This window comes from Rutilus rutilus (assembly GCF_951802725.1).
Source record: "Rutilus rutilus genome assembly, chromosome: 20".
Classification (NCBI taxonomy): domain Eukaryota; kingdom Metazoa; phylum Chordata; class Actinopteri; order Cypriniformes; family Leuciscidae; genus Rutilus; species Rutilus rutilus.
The window spans coordinates 15,687,402-15,699,852 of NC_140225.1; the positions used below are offsets into that span (position 1 = coordinate 15,687,402).

The following is a 12,451-nucleotide window of genomic DNA, read 5'->3' on the forward strand; positions in this document are numbered from 1 at the left end:
ATACCTAAAGATATATATATATATATATATATATATATATATATATATATATATATATATAATTTTTTTTTATTTTTATTTTTTTTAACTATCTCCTCATTGAGTTTACTGAATTGACACTAGTGGCATTCAATAACGCTTATGTAGCCTACTCATCTATTCTAAATCGATTGATACACCAAACCGTTTATGAATATCGCCTTGTTGCTCCCCGTGCTGTCTTTTTGGATTACTTACTATATGATTCTCCGTAGTTCCATCATTCTAGTGAGCGCAGACCTTGTAAATTCACTTAGCTAATTGATTTCAGCAGGAATCACGTTGCTGACTGTCATGTGATTGTACAAGCTTGGCCTTGTTAAGAGACTCGCGCCTTCAGGTCGGAAGTGCAGCGCGGGAAGCGCGCGTGCAGGACAGGACAGGACAGGACAGATGAGATGAGCGGCCGCCTCGCTGTCAATCATACGATGTTTTGGCTGTCAATCCAGTATGACCACACCCTCATGTCCGCTATGACCACACCTTCATTTCGAAAGATGAAGTCGGTGGAGAAGCCGGTAACGTTAGCCCTAAAAGACGGCCAGTAGTAACTCACTAAACTTAACTCACACGGTTTATCTCAAGAAGTCTTGTAGCCTATAAACAACTTTAAAATGGCCGAAGAAGTCTTAATTACGAGTCCAGGCAAAATAACGTCGGTAAGTAGACTATTTTATTACTTTAAATGGTGTTATTTTGTTATAAATATAAGTAGGCCTATGTTTTGTAACCTATCTTAACTTATTTGTTTTCGTTCTAGTTGTCTTATCATCCTTTTAAACCGTATTCTGATTGTCGTATATGCCTCAAATAGCAGAATACTTTATTAAAGTTTATTTTAGTAGGTCGTTGAAGTTTGGTTGATTAAGGTTTTGTAATAACGTTAATAGTTTTTAAAATGTATTATAATATCAATAATATTTAATGTAATCTTTAATGTCACATTTTTCTTTTGTAAGAAATGGTGTGTAGAACAAAGAAAAGCCATTAAGTTAATGTCACAAGACATTTTCTCAACAACTTCCCTCACATGTAGGACTAACGTTATACATAAGCAACTGCATCTGACCACTTAGTGGAACAAATTAAGTTTTCCACTCATGATCTGAAGTGTAACGACCACTGAAGTCACACTATGAGAAAGCTATTCTCTCCTCGTCTGACCTAAGCTATGCTCCAACATTTTAAGATCAATAGAATAGAATAGAATGTTTTTAAACTTAAATATATTTGTTTATAAAACTAAACATGTGTGCCACATGCATTTAATGTAATCCTGTTATGTAATTAGCAATATATATCTGAATTTAAAGAAAAGTCAATAATTGTTTCATTTCTGATTTAGTTCTTCCAAAACACACTAAGAATGTCTGAGATTACTTCTGAATGTGATTCTATATCATCAGGTCTTCATGTGCTCATAGTTTCTTTCATACATATTTGCTCTTTTCTTTTTAATAGCATCTTACCTCATCTCTGCTGGCAGTGGCTTTCCTGACCTCCTTTGGTAGCTCAATGCTCTATGGATACAACTTAGCTGTGGTCAACTCTCCTGCTGGGGTAAGAGCTCATTTACATACTCAATACCTTGATTGAAAAACTGCTCATCAAAAAAAAAGATAATCAGTAGACAACATAACCAATACATTTCCATTCATCACAAAAAAGTGTCTTCCCGTAGAGAGATGCATGTCATGTTAGAATAAACAAAGTGGCCTGAACAGAGTCTCTACTTACGCAAGATCTCAGAGAATGTTGATTTTACACAATTCTATGCATTCTAGACATTTTTGTTGTAGTGTGTAAAATTAAATTGAAGGAATTGTTGGATAATATAAGTATTAATATAGCTGTATATTTAATATATAATATAAGTGGGTGTATATATATAATCTCCTTAGGCTTTCTCCATAAACTTGAAGAAACAAAGTGTTGATGCCTTATTTTAATATTTTATAGATGACTCAGTTAGATGTTATTTGTTCATCTTGGCTTGTCAGGCATTTTGTTCTGCAGTGGTTGCCTCTAGCAGCTCTTCATGTATATAAGTAGGGACCTATTTGCCCTGCCCCATTAGCCTGTTAATGATGAAAATATTTAAATTTTCCTGTCTGGTCTCCTGACTGGCTGTTATACACCCTATTTAAGTGGCTTTGTTTTGTGCTGTCTTTCTTGGAACATCACATGCTAATGAAGATGATTCAAACAGAAATACAAAAATGACTGCTGAAATGGTTATTAATTTTTATTTTTATTTTTTTGAAGCAGGAGCTCAATCAATGTTATCGGTAATCTAGATTTTTTTTAAACTCAGTTTTAGTTCAGTTGAGAAAAATTGAAATACTGGTGTCCTCCCAAGTAAAAAATAAAAAATAATAATAATATAATAATTTACAGAATAGTTCACCTTCACCCAAAAGTAAAATCACGATCATGACATTCGAAACATACTTGCTTTCTTCAGGCGATGAAGTTCTTCTCACGGGACATATGGACTACTATTATGAAACTTTTATAGTTATTTTTATTTTTTATTTTGTAGTGTTAAAATCCTTTTAACTTACAATACAAGGTAAAAACCAAAATAGTCTTCAAAAATTCCACTGAAAAGGATGCTCAACAGTATGGTGAAGAGTAAATGCTAACAGGATTTTTTTGTGCAATATTTGCTTTAATTTCTCTGTTTCTCTCTGTCTCTCCATTTCCCTGTCTCTCACAGTACATTAAAGACTTCTATAACCGTACAGTGGTAAGTCGTAATGGAACTGGACTAAACGAGGAGGCCCTGACGCTCATGTATTCTCTCACCGTGTCTGTGTTTGCGATTGGAGGCCTGGTCGGCTCTTTGATGGTGGGCACGCTGGTCACCAAATTTGGAAGGTAAGTCAGGAGGAGACCCATAACATCTGGCATAGTGTGGTCACTGGTCTCTCTACCAGAAATTCCTCTGAGTGTCAAGGCCACCGAGGTATATTCTTTCTCATCTGTCACCCCACCTGACCTCTCTGACAGCACTGAATGACTTTGCCTTTGCCTTGTAAATGGCCTTGTTTGTACTCTGGAAAAGAGCAGACATTTTGTTCAGTCCATTAGGCTCCGGACATCTTTGTTCCTGATTAGTTCAACCAAAAATAAAAATGCTATCATCATTTACTCAAAATGTTGTTGAATGACTGACTTATTCCATGGAACACTAATTTTGAACAACACACTGGTCGATTTTCAATGCAATTACAGTGAATGGAGAATATAGAGCTTAAAAAACAAAACAAAAGCACAATGAAAGTATCATAAAAGTTGTCCGTGTGATTTATATTCCAAGTCTTCTGATGCCAAACAATAGCTCTGTCTTGGGACCACTTTTATGGTACTTTATGATGCTTTCTGTCCTTTTTGAAGCTTGAATGCTTCTGTCTGCATTCTTTGTAATTGTATGGAAATGAGCTACTAGTACATTATTCAAATCCAGCACCCCAGTCAGATAGGTTTGGAACAAAATCAGGATGAGTAAATAATGACTGAATTTTTTTATGGCCACAGCCAGAATTTTTATATGTAGCATTATTGTATAGTGACAAAACTGTTTAATTAACCAGTTTCTAACTATGTGCGCTATGTTAGCCATAGCTTACACTTCTATTTCGTGCTCTCCAAGGAGTCTGGAAGTCCTCCTGTCTAGTCTGTTCTGAGTGTCTATGAGTGGCGCCACAAGATTTGACTGCAGACATTTAAATGCAAATGAAAGACGATGATTCATGATCCTATTTATTGTTCTAATCAATTTCAGTCCAGCAAAATGTTTTATAGCGGTAAGGTGATCATAACGCAGAACACGGTGCAGCCGTCTGTAAATCAGGGGGAAAGTTTACAACTTGATAGAACTAATCAAGGAATGCAGCTATTTCACCCAGCAGCACTGTCATGGAACATCAGTTATCTGGTTTTGATAGTTAAACTCCCAGGTGTCCGGATATCAAGTATGACTGTCCTAGCTTAATGAGCAGTGCCAGAGCAGGACTTCACAAGGTTTGCTTTTGCAGGAAAGGAACAGTGGTAAACTCCACTGTACTGGTGTTCATAGCAGCATCTTTCATGGGATTCAGCAGGATCTGCAGCTCGCCCGAAATGGTCATCTTTGGTCGTTTTGTCACAGGAATACATTCAGGTATGTCCCAACTGAAAAAAAAGCATGTATAGCAAAATAAGACATGAATGGACTTTGATATTCTTTCCTCATCTCCATCTTCCAGGTATCTCTCTTAGCGTGGTGCCCATGTATCTTGGAGAGATCGCTCCCAAAAACCTGAGAGGCTTCCTGGGGCTCATGCCCAGCATTTTCATTTGTGCTGGGGTTTTCTCAGCTCAAATCTTGGGCCTGCATGAACTTTTGGGGAAGGTGCAACAGCATACTTAACTTCTATAATCTATTTAACATCATACAGTTACATTTTCATAAAAGTTATGAAATAGAGTTCAGCATGCTGTTTTAATTTGTGCTTTTTTTTTTTGACAGGAGGAGCACTGGCCACTGTTTCTCTCTCTTGTGGTTGTCCCTACCTTTATCCAGCTGATGTTGTTACCGTGGTTTCCAGAAAGTCCACGCTACCTGTTGATTGAGAAGCACAATGTTCATGCCACTATCACTGGTGAGAGAAATTATTTTGAGTACGAATTTGAGACATTTAGGTATATTTCAAAAGATGAATCTCTCTATTGATGGCGTAATCCTATTCAACCATCAAATCTACCATGAATTGTTATATGCATTACATTATATGCAATAGATCAACTTATTAATCAGTATTTTTGTCTTGATTTTGAACTAAGTTTATTTTTCTTACCACGCTGGCATTTTTAAAGCATAAATCTAATAAAATATATTGAAAATATATTCATTATATATATTTGGTTACACTTTATTTTAAGGTGTCATTGTTACAGTGTAATTATATATTTAAGTACTGAGTAATATCAAGCAACTACATGTACTTACTATAGGGTTAGGGTAGGATTAGGATTTGGTTGAGGATTAGTTGCATGTAATTATGCATCATTTACTGTTATTACTATGGTAAGGACACTGTAAAATAAAGTGTTACCATATTTATATATATCATTAATATATATATTATCATTATAAATATTTTTTTAATTTTTTGCTTAAAAAAGAACAAACAATGGGATAAAATAAACTTAAATCAACATGTTCTGATAGTCTTAATATCTCGAGTTAATTTATTTTGTTTTAAGGGTGATTAGATATTTTTATTGGAAAATAAGACAAAATTCTGATTAAGAAATTATTATTTTGCAGTATAGGCACACATTCTTTCATTGACATGTAGGAGGGTGATTGTTGCCATGAGATGAGTATTACAGTGTATATATTATTTGTTTTATTTTGTTCATGGGTCATGCTTAAGTTGGGTATGTGGTGGGAATGGTGTGACTGGGATATGGTAGAGTGACAAAAAAGGCACCTCATGTTAAATATTTGATATAATAAAGATTAAACCAATATCTTGTGTTCTCTTTGTTGGCACAGCCTTGAAATGGTACAGAACCAAATGCAACATCCAAGCAGAGATAGAGGAGATGCAGGAGGAGCAACGCTCTCTCTCCTCAGTTGAGACCGTGTCTGTCTGGCAGCTACTACTGGACCAAACAGTTCGCTGGCAGGTCCTGTCTGTTGTGGTCATCAACATCGGTATGCAGCTGTCTGGCATTGATGCGGTAAGGTTAACATGCTGGTTTACATGTAGAGCTGACTACACTGCATGTTTTGAGATTGCTTGTTGTACCTGCTCCTTCACTGTAATAGAAAGGTGATGATATGAACACAGTGAACAGTGATGGGATCTGGGCATGGCGAGTATTTAGCCTCTAAAGCCTCAATTTCTTCCAACATCAAATAAAAAGCAGGAAACTAAGGGTACGTTTACACGACAATGATATGCTTAAAATGGAGAAGTTTTTACTTTGAGTTTTTCGCGTACAGACGACACCATTGTCAAAACAATCCCCATTCACACGGATCCATAACAGCCCCTAAAGTGAGTTCAACCTGTGCAGCAGAGCATTGGCTATGGGCCAGAATTTAAAGTGGCTAAAGAGCCCTCATTTCTTTATTCATCAGAAAAGGCGAATTTCCTTTTTAAAATACTTAACTGCAGATTAATTATTCAGATGATTAAGAGGACAGAGCTGACATAAACCTCACTCTTTATCCATCAGAGCTTAACAAATAAAAAAATAAAAATAAATTCATGGAATGTTTATGGAATCTAAATTGCACTACTCTGCTACAGCAATAAATATAAGCTATTATTCAAGCAAATTGGATGTATTTTTTAATTGTTACATCGTTAAAAGGGTGATTATGGTGATTTGGCAGATCTTTTTTGATATATAAACGTTCCCCTTTAAATCAGAGCTAACAATTTAACTATTAGCTTGTGATTCCAGAAAAGGATAGCTTTTCTTTTTCTTAGTAGTAGTTTGATGGTATAGTTTTGAAGTTGACACCTGTCAGCTGACACCGTCCCTTTAAACTTGCCTCTGTATAGCTCTTTTATGGCATCTGTATTATGACCAGAATCAGGGTTATGAATAAGAACTCTGATGCATCTCAGCAAAAACACAATGTGCTGTTAAAGATCTTCTCCCAAAGGAACTGTGCAAAGCTTTCTAGCATCACATTTAAAGGTTTTACCAGTGTGACATGCTGTAGAATTATTAGTTTTAATTGTTTTCTTTAAAAATGTCTTTTAATTGTATTATTGCCCTGAAATGTTGTTGGTGGCAGACTAATTGTTCATGTAATAATGAGGATAATGACCAGTAGAGAGCTCATTACCAGGCCCACACAGAATCCGTGAGCCCAGAACTCATTCAAAGTTATACATATTCCTCACTCCTTGCTTTTTGTTCATTAAATCATTCAGTTGATGTTGGCTAATTTGACACTTCTCAGCTGTGTTTAACACATCAGATTCTGCAGAATTCCACAGATTATCTCCTAAAATCAGTAGAAAAAAAGTCTGCAGATTCCATCTGGACTTTGTCAAATCGCAATTTCTATTTCTGCCATGTGTTCATCTCATCTAATTTTAAAACCTCACAAAGGCTATAAATAAAAGCTATAATCCCAGTGGCGATTCATCAATTTAATTAATTTACTGACATTGACATTCATTCCACTGATTCTGGAAGAAGAAAACATTTTTTTGAGGAGTTCCAGACCATGACAATGTGTGTGACTTGCATTATTCAGTTAGCCTGGCCTTTACAGAGGTTATTATGAAATAAATAAATAAAAATTGCTTGCTGGACAACAGAACAGCATATCCTTACAGTTTCATATGGCTGCAAAGCTGAAATATCAGTATTGTCTTTTTAACTACTGTACTTAAAAACTCTCTGAGCCTCTTTTGCAAATTCATAGTAACTTTAATTCCCCCAAACATAGTCTTGAACTGCTGATGTCAAATCCAAGTAGGACTATCCAGGTTTGCCCTATGGGGTTTTGATATCAAATTTGAATATTAAATGACATTGACTGTAGGGCCCTTAGGTGGCAGGTGACCCTGTGAGCGTCTGTGTGTGTATTCAGTGTAAATGGGGCTGACAGGTGGTGAGTCTTGGCTGACTTCTGCATGAGCAGCAGGAGAGAGGCAGGCCGTGAGTGTCCTCTGCAGTCCCAGCAGCTCTCAAACCGTCTGTGTTCTCTCTGATTACCCCCCTGCCTAACCTCACACACAGCCCTCCAGCTCTCAAATTGAATCTAAAGTGTTGTATGCCGTAACCGCTCGCAGTCACGATGTGCCACCTGTACAAGCCAAAATCACTATCCTTCCACTTACCTTCTCATGTTCTCCCCAGATCTGGTTTTACACCAACGACATCTTTGAGAACGCTGGAATCCCAGCCCCTGAGATCCAGTACACCACTGTAGGAACTGGAGCTATAGAGATCGTTGCAGGTCTCATAGGGGTGAGTTTTCATAAACATAGAATATTTCATAAACATAAAAAAAACTTAAATCAGTATATTCTTATATCAATCATATATCATACAATTAAATCAGTATATTCTTATATCAATCATATATCATACAACAATCTCTAAATATCTGTATGATTTTGCTTCTCGTGTACATTTATTTTGTTTTAAGAATGATTAGATATAGTACACCACTGTAGGAACTGAATCTATAAAGATTGTTGAAGGCCCCATAGGGTTGAGTTTTCATAATTTACCGATTCGTTCACAGAGTCGAATGTGAAAATTGTCTGTTTCAATTATTGATAGTGGAAAAATACTTTCTGACAAGGTTATATAGTGACGCAAAATAGTTTATTAGACATCACTTGGTCTATTACTACACTAGAGTTGCTACATTTGAGAAAGAACGTCTTTTCATATCTCAATCATTTTCATTTAGCTTTGCCCTCAATCTTTCTCAGCTCACGTTGTGTATTTTTCTGCTTTGACACTCATAAAAAAACACTGTATAAGATGAGCGTTAGAGTGAGTGATGTGTCTTGTTTTTGCCGCCTCCTTCCTTGGGTCACATCTCAGAGCTGTAATGAAGGCCAGATACAGTCCTCTTGCTCTCTCCCAGTTGCGTCGCTTAGCCAGGATTTAGTGATGCACCAGCAGCAACCGGAGAGAAAGAGGCACACTGTTAGTCAGAAGAACTCATTGCTGTCAGTGTCAATTGGCCTTCACTCGGGAGGCGAATGGCACACAAGAGGAACGCTAGAGATTGGTTATAAAATTACAGCTATTCATTCTTATGTCAGCTTCACCCGCCTTTAAGTCAACAGTGCACAGCTTTAGCGCTCAATTTTAGCAGCATTTAATGAAAAAACAGGGTTCCACTTTATGCTTTTACAACATTTGCTTTCAAAAAATCACCAAAAGCCATCCTTTCAAGACAGCAGTTACTGATTAATCTGATCGAGACAAAAAGGAAGTGCCTATTGTGAACATCCACATTACATCTCTTGTTTTTCCTTCAGTGTTTCACCATTGAGCGTCTTGGGCGAAGGCCATTGATAATTGGAGGTTTTGGTGTCATGGGAATTTGTTGTGCTGGGATAACACTGTCTCTCATTCTTCAAGTAAGTAAAACATAATTAATAAAGTGAAAAATACTTAAATCTAACCTGAATTAAATTTAAATTGCACTGCCCTTTGAAATAACTCTAGCTAGAGTGTCGTTATTTTGCATGTGATTGATTTATCACACTTTTATTATCTTTACATCATTTAATCACCATTTCCTATTATCATATTTTCAGACACATGTGCCTTTCATGAAATATGTGAGTGTGGGGTGTGTGGTGGGTATAATCGCTGGGTTCTGTATTGGACCAGGTGAGCTTTTTTGTGTCTCTCACCCTTTCTTCTTTTAATCTACATCTAAAGTAATCTGCATGGCTACATCACCTTAAGTCATGCTCAGACCTATTCAGTAAAGCACTGCTTCAATTGGATGAGTAGTTGCCTGCTCTTTGACCCTGAATTCCCTGATGACGTCTTCAAATAGTGAAATAGCGACACCTGGGGGAAGAATTTTGAAAAGCAAGAGCTTAGACCTCAATATATGTTTGAGAATTAGATGGTGTTGTCATATACAGTATATTCTTTTTACAAAGACATATTTTCCATATGTTTACATTTTATCTGTTCAGAATAATTTAACGACTTTCAAACTTTCAGAAATAAGTAGTTTCAAATGTATTTGTATTTATTATTTATTGTTATTTATGTATACTTGTTAGTATATATATTATAATTGTTATTTATGCATTTCAATAAACATAAAGTATTTAATAAACATTGTTCACCCAAATTCACTAGGATTAATGCTATCTAGCATTATTAATCCATTAAGAGATTTTTTTTTATATTGTATTTTACATATTTTTCATAACTTTTTTTAAAAATTAGATTGACATTTTTATTTAAAAAAACAATACTAACTTAGATGTTACATAAAAAATTTATGAAAATATACTTTTCTGTAAGCACACATAATTAGAAGATACATTGTTCCAGTACAGATTTATTGGGTTTCTTAGTTTACACAAAAATGTGTGATCGTGAATCACATTTTTTAATTTGAAAATATTTGGTTATTGTTAGACAGAACAGATAATAGTGTACAGATATCTTAGAAATCTAGACCGAATTACATTAAATTGATATAATGATGATAAATTGTACTGTTGAGAAGATATTGGCATTTTAAAGAGTTTCGAAGATCAAAGTATGAAAGTTAAAGTGTGTACTTCCCTCTATTAGTGCTGAATGAGCATGAGAATCATAGTTTATGCGCACAATAAGAACAGAGAGGAGTAGCTCTGCTACAGTGATGAATGAGACTAGAAGTGCTTTACTGAGTTGATGCATTATCCAACCCAACTCCAAAATCTATAATTCATTCTCAGGCCCCAGTCTCAATCGGTGTAATTACGTCTTTAATTAGGATTTTTTATGGCTCATTGTTCATAAACAATGATGAATATGGCTTTTTAAGACAAAATCTTGCATGAACAATGAATTACAAGCAGAGTTCCTTATCAATTTAACTGCAGCATGCCTCCTGCTGCAATTATCACGCACAAATAATGAAGCCATCGCTTGGCTTGTTCCTGAATTCATTACATTTGAAATAACACCTTGTGCCTCCTTATTTTTCACTTGTAACCAAAAGGGATTAGAACTTAAGCAGTGGAACAATCTCTGCTTCCTGCATATTGAGATAACGAGCTCTTCATAAAGCTAGTTTATTATCCTCCCTCCAAGAACTGTTGCACTACAGTAGAGCAGAGCGTACATGCATGTGCATAAAAGTGCATTCATAATATTATGCTTATATGCATTGTATTAGGCTAAAAAAAAGATGACAGTTCTAGGTTTCACAGTACTTTTTCTCTGACATGAAGTTCGGTTATTAAACATGAAAAATAAACATCCTGTCATGATATACCATTAATACGGATGTGTCTGTTTTAGCGGGTGTTCCGTTCCTGATCACCGCTGAGCTCTTCAAGCAATCCCATCGTCCTGCCGCATACACCGTGGGAGGGTCTCTTAACTGGATGTCGAACTTCACCATCGGCTTCATCTTTCCGTTCCTTCAGGTATCGTATTCATATAGCGCAGTTGAAGCTAAGGGTACACAGCGTATAATCAGAAAAGGGTTTTCCAGGATTGAGGTCACCTTGTGCATTGAAAACATTTGTCAAAGTCAATCAGTGTGAAATTCAATCATCTTCATTTAATTCAGCTGCTTTAAAAAGGAATAACTTAGTTTGCATTCCATCCTATTTCTCTGCTACAGATGTCTGCTGGGTCCTACTGCTATCTGGTGTTCTGTTCCGTGTGTCTGGCAGTGGCCATCTACGTGTACTTTGTTATTCCTGAAACTAAAAATAAGACGTTTGTAGAGATTAGTCAGATGTTTGCTACTAAAGAGGCTGTGGAAGAGAGCCAGGCCCTCACTCACCCAGACCAGCTCAAACTGAAAAAGATGAATGGATATGGATCACTTGAGAATGGTTCACTTGAATTCGACAGCTCTTCTTCCTGTCCTTGAACTCAGATGAAAGCAAACAATGCATAAGAAAAGTTTAGAGATCAACTCTAATCATATCGATATCATCCATGCAATAAAAGCCTGACTGAAAGGCTCGGTCATGCACCTAGTGAATATTACTTTTATGCGCAATGGGCTCAGACTGCAAGATGGTCCATTCCTCCTTATAACAAAACCTGAGCTGTAATTAGTTTTCAGAATCAGATTCAGATCAGAATCAGATTTAGTTTTGCTATGATGCTTAAACATCCTGAGCTTTGTGATACCTTGTGTGCAAGGACAATGACATATACATGTATTGCAACATGTATATTGTTCTTGAGAACTTTTGAAATCACACATTTTTTTGGACTATTTTTCATGTTTATGAAATTTTTTCATGTATATAGGCCTTATACATATGTTTATCGTATATAGTTGATCTCTTGATATAATGATCTCTTGCACACATTGTGAGCGTTAAATGGCATTGGATCATTTAGAAATGCTCAGGTGCTAACATACCACCTCATCAGAGACTGCTGTAGCAACTTTAAATACACTGAGATCAAACTTGCACAGGTATTTTACATATAACTTGTTTTAATAATGTTGAATTTCATTTACAGTCATTTTGAATACTGCTACAGTTGTAAATGTGTATTAGTACGTACTGTATACACTACCGTTAAAAAATGTAAGGTCAGTAAGGTTGTTTTAAAAGAAATTAAAATTTGTATTCAACAAGAATGCATTCAGTTGATCAAAAGTGACAAAGACATTTATGATGCTACAAAAGATTTCTATTTTAAATAAATTCTGTTC

The 12,451-nt window shown here is 35.9% G+C and overlaps 1 protein-coding gene across 1 annotated transcript; it reads left to right on the forward strand.

Moving 5' to 3' along the window:
- Positions 1-637: 637 nt before the first annotated feature.
- Positions 638-12,038, forward strand: slc2a15a (solute carrier family 2 member 15a). Its single transcript, XM_084392150.1, has 12 exons — positions 638-698; positions 1,501-1,599; positions 2,759-2,919; positions 4,080-4,204; positions 4,290-4,435; positions 4,553-4,685; positions 5,585-5,772; positions 7,921-8,031; positions 9,063-9,164; positions 9,345-9,420; positions 11,065-11,192; positions 11,393-12,038. The coding sequence occupies exons 1-12, from the start codon at positions 654-656 to the stop codon at positions 11,645-11,647; spliced, it is 1,569 nt and encodes a 522-aa protein (XP_084248276.1). The 5' UTR covers positions 638-653; the 3' UTR covers positions 11,648-12,038.
- Positions 12,039-12,451: the final 413 nt, after the last annotated feature.

Coding starts and splice junctions, on each gene's coding strand:
- slc2a15a (XM_084392150.1), top strand. CDS start 654: ATGGCCGAAGAAGTCTTAATTACGAGTCCAGGCAAAATAACGTCG. Junction 2,920..4,079: donor CTGGTCACCAAATTTGGAAG/GTAAGTCAGGAG, acceptor TTGCTTTTGCAG/GAAAGGAACAGTGGTAAACT. Junction 9,165..9,344: donor CACTGTCTCTCATTCTTCAA/GTAAGTAAAACA, acceptor TCATATTTTCAG/ACACATGTGCCTTTCATGAA.